Raw genomic sequence first — 16238 nt, 5'->3', positions numbered from 1 at the left:
ACCAGATGTTAGATGGACCACCGTCAACTACGTAGCTACAAAGTACTCGTTCGTAAATAGCTACAAGTAATCTGATATGATTGATAGAACAAAGCTAATGTCAGAATGCGGTCATGACAAATTTTAATTGCTGGCATTCCTTAGAATATATTTGAGAGGAGTAAGCCACCTCTGAAAAGCATGTGACAAAAGGTAGTATTGATATTATAAATGCTGTTTACAGATATTCCAAATTTGACTTAAGACATAGATGAACCCCTCCTATGTCTTGCTATTAATTTATTCTACAACTAAACTGATACTGTGGTGCAAATACCTGGAATCTCATTGGAGAATAGTAGTATAATATTACCTCCATCATGGAATCTAGTTACTGTGCACTTCTGAATTTACGCCGTGCATATTTAGCTGAAGAAATCATTGTGTGCTGATTTCAGACGTGATGTCAATACAAGTCTAGTCCTGCCAAAGGGTCTTGGCCTGAAACATCACTGTACTTTTTTCCATAGATGCTGCCTGGCCTGCTGAGTCCTCCAGCATTTCGTGTGTCTAGCACGTAGAAAGGTTCACCAAACAAATGGGCAATATAAAATGCCGGAGAATGTTTCAGGCCAAGACCCTTTGGCAGGACTGGAGTAAAAAAGATGAGGAATAGAACTCAGCAGAGTAGGATTTAAAAGATTTGCAATCCTAGGATTGCAAACACTTTGGAAGGTTGTCCTTCTGATATTGTCCATCCCTGATGTTACATAATTCCTTGTACCCCACATTTAATCTATCAATGAGAATGCATTCTGGGATCTTCATATACTTCTGCCACAATTTGCTAGATGCCCGTATACCTGTAGTAAATAAGGCACAATTGTAATCCTCTCTGGATCAAGATAGTTGAATCTGAAACAATTTAAACATGGAATTCAGAAGGTCAGTTGGCATGAAGGTTATGGTGGTGAATGGGGGGGGGTGAGAAATTATTACTAATATTACTAATATTGAGACTGACCAATTGCAGATTATTAATAAATTTGTAGAATAGGCTTGTTAAGGGGAAAATGAAATTTAGTGTAGGAAAGTGTGTGGTGTTACATTTAATGGGAAGAAATAGCAAAAAAAAAAGAGTTTGAAATTGAGAACTTAAAGGATCAAATATTGTAGTCTACCTAATAGGGCCACAAGTGGAAAATAATGTACTGGAGTTAATTTCCACCAGGATTCATTGGACTTTTGATTACATTTAGAGCAATTTCTAGTTCTGGTTCCCTTATTATGAAAAGGATAACAATACTCTGGAGACAGTGTAGAAGAGATTCATAGGGACTATGGACTACACCAGAGATTTTGCCTATCAAGCTGTAACTCTCTTCATTAAGCTGTCCAAGTAGAGCTCTTTAGAACAGAGAAGGGTTTTATAGCATAGACTTGGATCAGGCTTTTACTCTTGAGGAAGACTTGTACTGGAACCATAAGTGGCCATTACTAAATCTCATAGTGAATTCAAGATTTTTGCTTCTCACCAGAAAATAGTTAAATTATGGAGCTTACTGCTGTAGAGGTTACCAGCATCAATGCATTATAGTGAAAGCTAGGCAAGCAAAAAAGGAGAAAATAACTTTCTTTTAAAAATGCAGTACATCTACAAACTGCTCAACAGATAAAGTGGCATCTATGAAGAGTGAAATGAAGTTATTGGTTCAAAAGAACCAAGAAAAATTAGAAATCAAACTTTTTTTCATGTTGCAGATTAGAAGAAAAAGCCAGGAACATCTGTGGAGACACAAAGATACTCAATAGCAAAAGTTATGTTGAAAATTGAGTAAGTTTAAAAAGGGAGACATGAATGAAAAGGGAAGAGAAGAGATTTAAAAAAAAATCAAGGAGTCTGAACTGTGAGGTGCCAGTACTACAGATGCTGGGAATCTGTAATTAAACTGATATAAAATGTTAGAAATGTGCAGCAGCCCTGACAGTATCTTTAGAGAGAGAAATCCAGAATTAACTTTATAGAATGGTGGACTTGACTTAGGTTTGGGCAGTTCTGATATAAACCGGGAAAATTTGTTATAATTTCTGAAATAAATCTTGACAATAGAGAGTAAGAGGATGCTAGTATAGGACATTATCACCAGCACAGACTATTTGGCCTGAATAATCTTGTCATAGGCTACCTAAGTACATTAGAAACGGACACAGTCAACCATCCAGCCCTTAGCATCATAAATTTCCAGAAATTTCATCCGTCTGTATTTTCAATGAATGCAGGAATTGAACCTCTACAGTCCCCCAAGATGAGAAATTCTAAAGGTTCACCGGCACCTGGGTGAAGAAGTTTCTCCTCTTCTCAATCCTAAATGGTTTACTCCTTAATTTGAAACTATGACCACCAGTCCTAGACTCCTCAGTCGGGGTAAATATCTTCACTGCATCTGGCCTGTGAATTTCCTCGAAATCCTGTAAATTTAAATAAATTTGGAGATTACATTCTCTCTGGCAATCTTGTTTAAAATTTGGTGGGGTAAATTTGGCACCGTACTTGTAATTAATTACACTTCATTTCATTAGTCAGCCAATACCTGCTTGTTCTTTGCATATTGCATGTAAATGATTGGAAACTCACAGGGAGCTATAATACACAACAGGTTCTTTCACTCACTGAGTCCACATTGACCATCAAATACCCATTTGCACCAGTCCTACACTTGGCCCATTTTAATCTCGCCCACATTCCCTTTCTTGGACTCTATTCTCACCAGGGGCAATTGGCAGTGACTCATTTAACCTTGCAGTCTACCAAACCTCACATTTTTGGAATGGGAGAGGAAACGGGGACAATTGAAAGAAGCGCATGTAATCATCAGGCATCACCGCATGTCAGAATTGAGCCTGGATTGCAAGAGCCACAAGCAACTCTAGTTGAGCATGTGTACCCTCCTTGCGATGGCGGGGGACCTGGGTCCCTCACATATTTCCTGTGCTGAGCGGAGGAAGGGTGACAGTAGACCTTCACGTCACAAGAAGAAATTAAGATGATTGCCAGGTGATGAGGCTGCTGTGTCACTCTGTCCCTTTAGCTAATCAGCCATCTATGTCATAGCTGAAGCTTTTGTTCTGCTGCAGCACCTCTTGTGTTTTATAGGTGAGCAGCTGCAGAGAGCTACATTGTGACAAATGCCTGAAATATTCTCTGATCTGTCATTTGATTATAGCTAACTCTTGTTAATATGCCTTGCTGGGAGTCTTGAAATAGGCATGAGAAATCAACCCTTTTTGGTTTTCAGTCAGACAAGGTTCACTACATATTTTGGTGCAAAACATTATTTGATATCCAATGCACAAATTAGATAAGTAAACTATGAATATAACCCAATTGAATTTGGACATAATGCAATTACTTTAGCAGGTACATTTCAAATGTTCTACTTACACTGGGTACTGTACTGTAAGCTAACATTACTGAGATTGTGGTTAACATTGTGAAGTAGAACATCACCTGCTGTTCGAGAACTGAAACCACAATAATTAGCTTAGGGACTTGAGTTAAATCCTCTTAAGTCAATAGTTTCTACCATTTCCTAATATGTAAAAGGTCTTGGGGGTGAATTTGTCTTTGCAGAGTTTGAACCTCCACTGTGAAAGGCTAAATACTGGTATGGGTTGAAAGGCAGAGTGTCCTATGCCTGATCCTGATTCATATGTTGTTCCACCTCCTGGGAAAGATACATATAATCAGCTGTTTGTCCTCAATACCAGTTAAAGCTGAAGATTGGGGTTCCTGTGCTGTTAAATAACATGTAGTACTTTAGTTGTTGATCCAGTAAGGAGGATTAAAATTACCCACAGCACTTTGAGAAGTAAACATCAAAAATATTTACCTTTTCATTCTTTAAAACATAGTATCAGATTGTAAGATCAACTTGGGTTTACCCTACATGTCCGAAAATGCTCTTCCTCAATACCACAGAATTGGTAGCTAGGTACAAAAACCTTATTTGTCAGATTGCTTCTCTGTTATCAGGTACTAGGTGAGCTGAAATTTCAGACTCATAGGTATTAAAGAGCTCGAGGCAGCGGTCATCCAGCTTCAGGTAACCCACACACCCTCTGCACCTTTTTATGTTACTCCACTCCCCCACCTGGTTATATCTGCTTCTCATCGCTCTCTTATCTACTTCCACTGATTATCTTATCAGACTTCAGCATCTGCATCCACTTGGTTCCACTCATCACCTTCCAAATGTCTCAATCTTCCCCCTTGCCTCACCCAACCAGGATCCATCTACCCCACCTTTTTCTCTTTTTCTCCTTATCTGTCTCCATCTATCACCCTCAAACCATTGTTTCCCAACAACACCCCTCCCTCTCCCCCACCTGGTTCCATCCACCTATCCTTTCCCTCCTGACTGATTCCACCTATCACTTACCTGTATTTGCCACACCTTTCCCTCTCATGAATTTATTACTGGCTACGTCCCTCTGCAAACTCAGTTCGAGTGCAAGACTGAGTTTGAAATGTGAAATAACCCTTTGCGGACAAGGAAGTGGTGGATGACCTGAACAAGTATTTTGCTTCAGTCTTCCCTGTAGAAGACACTAACAATGTGCCAGAAGTTTGAGAGAGTCAGGGGGCAGAACTATATAAAGTTGCCATTACTATGGAGAAGGTTCTTGGGCAATTGAAAGGTCTGAAGGTAGATAAGTCACCTGGAAAAGATGGTATACACCACTGGGTTCTGAAAGAGGTAGTTGAAGAGATCAAAAATCACTAGATTCTGGCATGGTTTCGGAGGACTGGTAAATTACAAATGTCACTCCAATCTTCAAGAAGGGAGAGAGGCAGAGAAAAGGAAACTATAGGCCAGTGGTTGGGAAGATGTTGGAGTTGATTGTTAAGGGTGTGGTTTTGGGGTACTTGAGGGCACAGGATAAAATAGGTCATAGTCAACATGGTTTCCTTAAGGGAAAAGTTTGCCTGTGAAACATGTTGGAATTCTCTGAAGAAATAACAAGCAGGTTGGACAAAGGAGAATCAGCAGATGTTATGTACTTGGATTTTCAAAAGGCCTTTGACAAAGTGCCACACAAGAGGCCAATCAACAAGTTAACAGCCTATGGTATTACAGAAATGATACTAGCATGGATAGAGGATTGATTGGCAGGTGGCAAAGAGTGAGAATAAAGGGAGCCTTTTCTGGTTGGCTTCTGGTGTTCCACAGGTGTTTCATTTTACGTTATGTGTCAGTGATTTGGATGATGAAATTGATGGCTTTGTGGCCAAGTTCATGGAAATAGGAAGGTAGGTGGATAGATGGTTTTGAAGAAGCAGAGAGGCTACAGAAGGACTTAGATTAGGAGACTGGGCAAAGAAATGGCAAGTGTAATACAGTGTTGGGAAGTGTATGGTCATACACGTTGGTGGAAGAAATAAAAGGGTAGTCTATTTTCTAAATGGAGAGAAAATTCAAAAATCTGAGGTTCAAAGGTCCAATTCTATGTCAGAGGAATGTATACAATATACATCCAGAATGAATGAGGTGCAAAGGGATTTGAGAGTCCTCATAGAGGATTCCCTAAAGGTTTATTTGCAGGTTAAGTCAGTGGTGAGGAAGGCAAATGTGATGTTAACATTCATTTCAAGAGGACTAGAATATAAAAGCAAGGTTGTAATGTTGAGACCTTATAAAGCACTGGTGAGGCTTCACTTGGAGTACTGTGAGCAGCTTTGCGTTCCTTGTCAAAGAAAGGATGGGTTGATATTAGAGAAGGTTCAATGGAGTTCACAAAAATGATTCTGTGATTGAAAGGCTTGTCATATGAGGAGCGAATGATAGTTCTGGGTGTGTACTCACTGTAATTTAGGGAAAAAAAATGAAAGGTGACCTCATTGAAACCTACTGAATGTTGAAAGGCCTCATTAGAGTGGATGTGGAGAGGAGGTTTCCTATGGTGGGGCAATCTAAGACCAGCGGACCTGGACTTGGAATGGAGGGGTGTCCTTTTAGAACGGAGATGATGAGGAATTTCTTCAGCCAGAAGGTGATGAATTTGTGGAACTTGTTGCCACAGGTGGCTGTGGAGGCCAAGTCATTCGGGATATTTAAGTCAGAGGTTGATAAGTTCTTGATAAGTCAGAGCATGAAGGGATACGGGTAGCAGGTAGGAGATTGAGGCTAAGAGGGAAAATGGATCAGCCATGTTGAAATAGTGGAGCAGATTCAATAGGCCAAATGGCCTATTTCTTCTAAATCTTATGGTCTTGTGACATCACTCTACAGTGACCCACTTGAGTTCATCTGTGGTGAAACCTTCACACTTACCTTTGGTACCTCTATGCAATAATGCCAATGCTCTCTCAGAAGCCTCTTAAAACCCGTCTCCAACCAATATCCCTTTAAATGGCTAAATGTATAATTTGATTTAATGACGGATGCTGCCTCAGGAAGTTGGAATCCATCACTAAAGATCTCAACATCCAGACCACGCCTTCTTACTACCATTGGCGAGAAAGTACAGGGACTTGAAGACGTACGTTCAATGTTTTAAGAACAGCTTCTTCCCCTCTGTGATCAGATTTCTGAATGACCCATGAACACTACCTTTTTATTTTTCTTTTGCACTATTTATTTATTTTGTAACTTGTAGTATTTTAGTGTCTTGCACTGTATTTCTGCTGCTGCAAAACAACAAATTTCATGACATAAGTGAGTGATGAAACGGATTCTGATTCTCAAGTGTAACAACTGAATTAATGATTCTATACAAATAAAATTTGTTGCAAGCACTTATAAAGTGTATGTATCTTGCAACATTGCAAAAAGAATTGCAGATAGAAAATATTTGTGTGGAAATATTGTTATTAGGTTTCAGGTAAACATGTTTCTTTTTCTGATTATTTAAATAATCTTTCCCTGTATGTGGGAGAAAGCATGCCTCAAGCTCAAATACATGTGAGAGATGATTTGCTGAAGCACAGAGCAACAGGCACACATATTTTAAAAAGCCCTGGTAAACATGGATATAAAAACTCATAATACAAAATGGATTGAAAAATTAACCGACCATGAAAATAATCTTCCAAGGAAGAACATTTTTTCCTTTAAATTTGCAGCAAAATAATTCCTATATGATTTCTTAAATTGTTTATGGTAAGAGCAGGATGTGCACGTTAATATACTACAAATAATTATTGGCTTGTTTTAAATTACTTGGAAGAAATATTCACCTTTGTAAAAGATAAATCCTGCAACCAGCAGAGGGCGCTAGCATTCAGTTTTCTGCTGTGTTCCCTTTAAAACCAGTAGCTCGCTGAATGATACTGTGTCCTACTTTTAGTCTATCAATAGCAAACAGAAAAAACTCCAGAATATCAGTTTTCAGTTGTATATCAGGATGGAGAATGGAGGATAGAATGAACTTGGGAAGCATTAGCAAGATAAGCATAATTGGTACGTAATTTATTTTTACAGATGAATCTGTGAAAATACTCTGTAATGTCTGCTTAAAGGGAAATGTAGCTCTCCATCTTTACCCACTTTTGCAGATTGACAATTGACTTCTTCTGCACTTAAAAACATCTGAATATTCTGGTCAATGGAAAATAAATGCCGTCTCAGCATACAATATCACCAGTTTTGGATTATTGCCTAAAGGGGATTACACCACAATGGATCTTCAATGTGATTTAGTCTTCATGCTAAATACTGAACTATCCAAAGGTACAGCATAGTAAATATAACGTCTTGCAATAAAAGTGGTTAGAGTTTTATTTCTAAGTTATATAAACGTTCCATAACTGCAGTCACTCTCTACATTCCTCTCCTGTTCGATATTTTCATCAAATCTCATGCAAGTGAATTCCACTATAGTTTTGCAGAAATAGCAACTTTCTGAGTACATTCATCTTTCAAATATACAGGTAGTTAAAAAATTAATGTTTATGAAGTTAAACCAGCTTTTGAAGAAACATAATTTAAAGTATTATTATTCTGTTGTATACATTACTAAATCAATTAAATTTTTACTTGTATTCACAGAATATCATGCTGCTATTTTATATTTGAAGCGAGAGTGCAAGAATGAAATAGAAAAATTACAGGTAAGAATTTCTAATTACTTCTGAATGAGACTAAGATATATTTTCTGGCACGTAGCCATTTAAAAGAGCTAATTGAGAGAGGGCACAGCGGGTAATAGTGGTCTGGCACTATTATGCACTAAATCCAAATTTACCTACTGTGATGATTGTAGAGAGAAGATTTGGACAGTATATTAGCTGATCAACTGGTAGCAATGTTTTACCCTACTAAATATTTAGCAGTATGTAATGTTTGAAATAAACAGCCTACTCTGGCACTAAAATGAATATGTATAAAATACACAGTTCTTTATGCTTTAAGAGTATTACTTTGGACTTCACAAGTGTAGCAGATTTTAAAGTACAACTTTTAAATGCTCATGCTGAATGATTTGGATTTTTTCATATAACTAATCATATTAATCCATTAGCAGCAGAAGTATCAATATTTGAAGAAAAGTAGAAAATTTGTAATGACTTTGGTATTCTCTTAAGAAAACTCATAATTGTTTAATAATCTATTTGCAATTCTGTGGTTCCGAAAGAGGACAACTTAAAAGCTTATAAAAATATTGGCGATAAGTTGAGCCAGTCAATATTCATTCAGTTCTCTTAGAGATACTATTCCACTTTATTTGGTATTTAAATTGGTTGTCATAAAATGACAAACCTACCTATGCAAAAGGGAAAATTGAATTAACGAAATAGCTAACTTTATTTTTAGTATGAGATTAGAACTCTATTTTTAAAATGTTTCGATGTGTTTTAAAGGAGGAGGTTTCAAATAAATTTAACGAAAACAAGATACCTTGAGCTTTCAATCCATTGAAAATAATCATCTGTTATTTTGAAGTAAAAATTACCAAAAATATTTCAATAGTTAATTGTAATCAGTTATGAAATATATTAAACTGCTTGAGGTGAAAACTGATTTAGTCTCCCATGCGTGCTTTACAAGTTATGTGTGGGGGATTTATGTCTTAGCACTGCCAATTAGCAATCAGTTGATCAGTGCAACTGTGCCTGAACATTATCTTGTCACCACATTAACTTACAATACTGTCAGGATTTCAATTAACTACCCTTTGTATATATTTTGAAGTCTGCCCACATAACCATTTATGTCTTGCAACAATGTTTATGGCACCTTAATAATTTTAGCAATAACATACTTTTTGCTGTGCATCTGGTCTATATTAACCTAACTGAGTTCAAAAACATGTTATGAGTGATAATTGAAGGTACAATTAGTTCTTTTTTTAAAAATTCTAGCTTCTGATACTGACAGCCAATGTTTAGAGACATGTTTTTGATCTGTAAGTGCTTAACAAGTTCTAAAGTTGTAGATGCGATAATAATGAATGTTGTAAGAGTCTGAATTCAATGAGACTGTGAAGTACATCAGTACTCAGTGTTATTAAGATGCCTGTCAGATTAAATTCTTCCGGTCCGCACAGCATGTGAAGTTCTTGTTTCTATGTTGTTCACCATTATCTCTCACTTGGCTCACCACTTTGCTGGAAAGAATTTTGACACGTTATCTGTTGCACCATGGTGAGACACATTATTGTTATCTTATTGAAGAATGCAGTTATCAGAGAAGTCTGTGTGCCCATGGTTATATTTTGTGAAAGTGATGCCATTTGCGCATGAAAGCAACAGTAGATGCTTCTGAGAAAGAAGGCATAATCCAACTGCTCATCATCATCCCCCTTGAGATCAGAGCCAAGCCTTTGTGCTCTGTGTGTTCAGAAAGTTTGGCAATGCTCTGCCTCTTTTGTTTTTTGCTGTTCATCAACTTCTCTTTTTTTTTATTATTGATAGCCTTGTCGTACTGCATCTGTGTTCACAGAAGCAATGTTGACACTGACTATCCAGCACTGACATTACCATCACCATTTGCTCCTGCTTCATTTTTTAAAAATTGACTTTATTTCTTACATCCAACACATACATGAGGACTAAAAATCTTTATGTTACGTCTCCATCTAAATGTACAATGTGCAATCATAGTAATTTATAATAAATAGAACAGTCATTGTAACATAGAATACACTCAAATCAGTGTGAGTTAATCAGTCTGATGGCCTGGTAGAAGAAGCTGTCCTGGAGCCAGTTGATCCTAGCTTTTATGCTGTGGTACCATTTCCCAGATAGTATCAGCTGGAATAGATTGTGATTGAGGTGACTCAGGTCCCCAATGATCCTACAGACCCTTTTTACACACCTGCCTTATGTAAATGTCCTGAATCATAGGAAGTTCACAACCAACTACAGATGCACTGGGCTGTCCACACCACTCTCTGTAGAGTCCTGCGATTAAGGGAGGCACAGTTCCCATACCAGGCAGTGATGCAGCCAGTCAGGATGCTCTCAATTGTGCCTCTTTAGAAAGTTCTTAGGACTTGGAGGCCCATACCAAACTTCCTCAACCGTCTGAGGTGAAAGAGGCATTGTTGCGCTGTTCTCACCACACAGCTGTTCTGTACAGACCACATAAGGTCCTTGGTGATGTAGTGTTGTTGGCAAATTTAATTAGCAGATTAGATCTGTGGGTGGTGACACAGTCATAGGTATACAGGTAGTAAAGAAGGGGGCTTAGTACACAGCCCTGAGGGGCTCCTGTATTTTGAGAGTCAGAGGGTTGGAGGTGAATGAGCCCACTCTTACCACCTGCTGGTGATCTGACAGGAAGACCAGGATCCAGCTGCACAAGGCAGGGTCAAGGCCAAGGTCTCTGAGCTTCTTGTCGAGCCAGGGTGGAACTGTGGTGTTGAATGCTGAACTGTAGTCCAAGAACAGCATTCTCACGTAAGCATCCTTTTTCTCCAGATTTGTAAGAATAGTATATAGAGCAGTGGCTATTGCATCGTCTGTTGATCTATTGCATATATGTCAAACTTAAGGCCGCCCGCGGGCCAAATCCGGCCCGCGGTGGAATTATCTTTGGCCCGCGAGATAATATCTAATTACTATTAAAGCTGGCCCCAGTAATTGAAGCCCCTATGGCATATGATATGGCTAATGCTGAGTTTATTCAGGTACCAGGTTTTCAGGGTTTTTAGTGTTTATTCGGCAGTCTTGCTCGGCAGTCTTCTTCATAAGAAACGGAATTTGTAAAGTGAAACACTTGGTAGTTATAGCAGAGACTGAGACACATGAGAGCAGGCTGGAAAAACGGAGGCAATGAAAGCTGCGTTCGCACGCGTCCGACTGATCCGGCCCGCATGAAGCTGCATTTTGCTCAATCCGGCCCGTGACCTAAAATGAGTTTGACACCCCTGATCTATTGTGTCGGTAGGCGAATTGTAGTGGGTCCAGTTTGGATGGTAGGATGCTGCAGATGTAATACTTGACCAGCCTCCCAAAGCATTTGCTTATTATTGAGGTGAGTGCGACAGGACACCAGTCGTTCAGGCATGTTACTTCAGTCTTTTTTGGTAGAGTGACAATGCTGGATAATTCGAAGCAGGAGGGCACTCTACGCTGGGACAGGGAGAGATTAAAAATGTCAGTAAACACACCTGCCAGTTGAGCTGCGCACATCCTAGTACTTGCCCTGGGATGCCGACGAGTCCCGCAGCCTTGCGACTGTCCACTCGTTGGAAGTATCTGCGTACGTCACCCTCAGGGATGACTGAACTGGGAGTATTTGGATTGGTGTCTGGTGTGCATGTGATTGTCTACACTACTTCCTCAAGAGGATTCAAATCCTATGACATCCAGTCACTGCAGCAGCAGCCATGCTGGCCATGTTAAATGTTTTAAAATATGAATAGGTGCCATTGAGATAATGTTGAATTTGCCATAATTTATCAGTAGCTATTGAACTTCAGTCTCTGATATTTATTTGTATCACCAGGTAGTTTTCGCAAATTCACTTTCTCCACCATACTTAATGGCCAGGTTCCTCGAAATCCACTTTACCTCTAGTATGCTCCCTTCTATATTTATGTGGTAGAAATTAGATGTATATTCACTTCCAGTTCACTGCTGTGTTGTATGTTCCTGTTTCCTTGAATGAGTGAAAGGATGAACATGTGAATTTGCAGGAGCGGTTCCTCTTGTCTGCTCTGCCATACCATAAAATAATAACTGATTTGGTTATAACCTCAATTCTTCTTATACCTGGTAATCTCCCCACCCCCCCACCCCACCCCACTGTCCTTATTTGTTTATCAAGAACTAATCAACCAATCTGTCTTTGCCTTAGGAATATTCAAGGACACCTCCTATTTGAGGAAGAACATTCAAAGATTCATACCACCTAGAGACTAAACGAATTGATCCCCTTCTAAATATTAGCCCCAAATTCTACATTCTTTCACAAGTCATTCCCTCCACATTGACTTTGGAAAGATTCCTCTGGAATTTACATGTTTTGATCAAGGCACATCTATGCCACTGTGCTGCCCCACTTTTAACATCTGCAATGGCTAAGTGAGGAGAATTCAGTCTGGTCAAGGAGACAATCTGTTCCCTCTCCTCGTTAATCTGATTTCAGATCCCTGGGTCTCTAATGACCATAGGTTAAGATGCAAGAAAGAGGCGCATATGTGTTACAATTTGACAATAGAGAGACCAGAAAAGTAGTGAACGTTGAACCAAATGTATTCATTGGGTATAATGCAAAAAAGCTGAAGCTTCTTTTACGCTGGGTGAGGTGATGGTGGGATTGTTATGCATAGACATTAAAGAAACCATTTCAGGCACTTTGGGAATGTAACAGCCATAAAACATGTCTGCCAATTCTCACTTGTGAGGATTGGCATTTGTTCACTTAAATTCTGAAATGTAAAGATTAATGTTATTTGTAGCTTAATTCAGATTCAGTCTATGTCACTTACAGAAATCCATCTTACTCAACACAGCCACATTGACAGCTGCTAGCAGGCATCTAAAATGTGGCCACATGCTTGGCTCTATTCCACCAAAAACAAATTCTCCTAAGCAGAATCTGAAAAACAATTTAATAGTATAACGTGTTGGACAAAGATGGAGGACTATATTTTCCCTTGTCATTGTTTATTATATTTCCTGTCTGCTACTATTAATGCAGTGAGCATTCACCGTACTGAATTTCTGCTGCTTTAACAGGTTGATCTTTGATCCAGTGTCCTATCAGGTAGTGTTGCTGCTTCACAGCTCCAGGTATCCAGACTTGATTCTGTCCCTTAGTGTTGCGTGTTTTGGAACTTTGACATTATCCCTGTGGCCCTCTAGCTTTCTCCCCGTTGATCCAGTTTCACGTGGAAGATAGGTGAACTGACTACTGCAAATTACCCGTAATCCTTCCAAAATGGTTGGAGAATCATTGAGGACGGGGGTGGGGTGCGGGGAAGGGATCAGGAGGATTGTGAGATTGAATAGAGCACAGGGAAAATTAGTGAGAGAATGGCATTCGTGGGAGGGCTGGCAGAGGCTCTTTGGCTCAAATGGTCTCCTTGTGAGGGTGTACAAAAGGAAATATAATTAAATTTGTAGTGTCATAGAACACATGCTCCTCCCATCCATGTACCCATCCAAATTTCTCTTAGATAATGAAATGGAATCTGCATTTACAACTGCCACTGGCAAATCGTTCCACATTCTCATCACTGTCTGAATGAAGGTGTTTTCCCTCATGTTCCCCTTAAACATTTTACCTTTTACCCTTAATCCAGGACTTCTAGTTCTAGTTCAACCAATCTCAGTAGCAAAAGACTGCTTTCGTTTACCCTATCTATACACCTCATCTTTCCGTATACCTCTATCAAATCTTCCCTCATTCTCCTATGCTCTTTGGAATAAAGTCCTAACCTATTGAATCTTTCCTTATAACTCAAATTCTCAAGTCTCAGCAACATTCTTGTAAATTTTCTCTGCACTCTTTCAATCTTATTGACATCTTTCCTGTAGGTAGGTGACCAAAACTGTACACAATTGTCCAAAATAGGCTTCACCAATGTCTTGTACAACGTCAACATAACATCCCAACTCCTGTACTCATATGTCGATTTCTGAAGGCCAATGTGCCACAAGCTTTCTTTATGACTCTGCTTACCAGTTACGCCAGTTTCAAGGACTTATGGATTTGTTTTCCCATTCCCCTCTGCTCTACCGCACTCCTCAGTGCCCTACAGTTCACTCTGTAAGTCCTAGTCTGGTTAGTTCTGTCAAGTAATCACTTCACACTTGTCTGCATTGTTACGACTGTGCCCCAACTCTGAGGGGCCGAAGGGTACAAAGTAGCCCCCTCCTTTTTGAGAATCGCAAGATCGCTATTAATTCAGGTCAGGAGACCCAGGAAATGAGAGAGAGATGTTTGGAATGTGTCCTGGCCTCCGCGATACAAAGCCACGGATAACGGCCATTGTCTCTTGGAGACGGAATTGTGTATTGAGTACTGTACTATTCATGGAAGCCCTCAGGGAATGATCAGAGGGGGCTGATTGAGGGATTGCATCATCCCAACCTGATTGACATCTGAGTCCCCGTGAGGAAGGATAAAAGAGGGCCTGGGGAACAACCCCTTGAGACGCACCAGGAGAAACACTAGAAATCCCATGACAGCGTTTAATAGCGACAGCCGGTGGAGGGCCCACGTGTGTCCTTTCCCGTTGCCGGGATTGGGGCCTTACCACGGAAGACGGCTTAGCAAAAGAAAGAGGTCACCACCAACGGAACTCTGGAAGGATTGACATCATAAAAGGAAAAGCTGCCAAGTTCTAAAAATCTGTCTCTCTTGACTCCAACCAAAAGCTGCAGCCTGAATGAACTAAAGTGACTTTTATATTTCCATCGGACAATACTGTTACGTACCCCGTAACTGGGTCACTTACCAGCAAAGATAGGGAGGTCAGTTGAAGTCTGATGGTACTATTTTTAACAGTATTTATTGATAAAAATACACAAAAATAATATCAATGCAAACACACAGATAATATACGTCGTCAATACTAAATCTAAAAGCCCGGGTATAATAATAATCAATAAGAAATGGCTCTATCGTTGTCTAGGGGATAATGTATTGTCCGATGGAAATATAAAAGTCACTTTAGTTCAGTCAAGCTGTAGGCTTTAGCCTTTCTGGAGAGAAAGACGGAGGTTTAACTTGCCCATTCCTTTTATGATGTCAATCCTTCGAGAGTCGTTGGGGGACTGATTTCCCCTTCGAGGTTAGCTAAAGCCGTGCTTCCATGGCAAGACCCACCAATTCTGACGCAAATGGAAAAGGACACACGTGGGCTGGTTCCACTGGCTTTCACTGTTACGCTGTTACAGGAGTTCTAGCATTTCTTCTGGTGCGTCTGAAGGGGCTGTTCCTCAGACCCTCTTTTATCCTGACTCACAGGGTCTCAGATGTCAATCAGGGTGGGATGATGCAATCCCTCCACCAACCCCCCCTCGGTTCATTGCCTGGGGGCTTCGATGCATCGTACAGGATTCAATACACAAGTCCGTCTCCAAGAGACAATAGCCGTTATCAATGGTTCCGCCTTTCGGAGGCCAGGACACATTCCAAACTCTTTGTGGATTCTGCATGTCTTTCTCTCATTTCCTGGGTCTCCTGACTCGAATCAATAGCGATCCTGCCATTCTCAAAAAGGAGGGGGCCACGGGCGTAACAATACATTATCCCCTAGACAACGATAGAGCTATTCTTATTGATTATTATTATACCCGCGCTTTTAGATTTGGTATTGACGACGTATATTATCTGTATGTTTGCATTGATATTATTTTTGTGTATTTTTATCAATAAATACTGTTAAAAATAGTACCATCAGACTTCAACAGACCTCTCTATCTTTGCTGGTAAGTGACCCAGTTACGGGGTACGTAACAGCATTAAATTCCATCTGCCATTATTCAGTCAATTTTTCCAGCTGATCCAGATCCTGCTGCCAGCTTTGATAGCCTTCCTCACTACATCCCAATCTTGGTGTCATCCACAAGTTTGCTGATCCAGTTTACTACATTATCCTTCAGATCATTAATATGGATGACAAACAACAATGGACCCGGCACTGATCCCTATGGCACACCACTCATTGTAGGCCTCCAGTCAGAGAGGCAACTATCTACTTGCTCTATCTGGCTTTTCCCGTGAAGTCAGTGTCTAATCCAAATTGCTACCTCATCTTGAATGCCAAACAACTGAACTGTCTTGACCAGCCTTCTATGCGGT

The 16238-nt window shown here is 39.8% G+C and overlaps 1 protein-coding gene across 5 annotated transcripts in view; it reads left to right on the top strand.

Moving 5' to 3' along the window:
* The window catches only part of fmn1 (formin 1), a 381596-nt gene that overhangs the window by 116391 nt on the left and 248967 nt on the right, over positions 1-16238 (top strand). For all 5 annotated transcript variants that reach the window (XR_012098266.1, XM_073040129.1, XM_073040128.1 and 2 more), the window contains one exon: positions 8028-8089. Coding sequence is in view for 4 of the 5 variants with exons in the window: in XM_073040129.1 (XP_072896230.1) it covers positions 8028-8089 (62 nt within the window). In the remaining variant the exon portion in view is untranslated. The remainder of the gene's footprint in view (positions 1-8027; positions 8090-16238) is intronic.

This window comes from Hemitrygon akajei, chromosome 3 (genome assembly GCF_048418815.1).
Source record: "Hemitrygon akajei chromosome 3, sHemAka1.3, whole genome shotgun sequence".
Lineage (NCBI taxonomy): Eukaryota > Metazoa > Chordata > Chondrichthyes > Myliobatiformes > Dasyatidae > Hemitrygon > Hemitrygon akajei.
The sequence above is the reverse complement of the archived record's forward strand: the minus strand, read 5'-3'. Positions and strand labels throughout refer to the sequence as shown.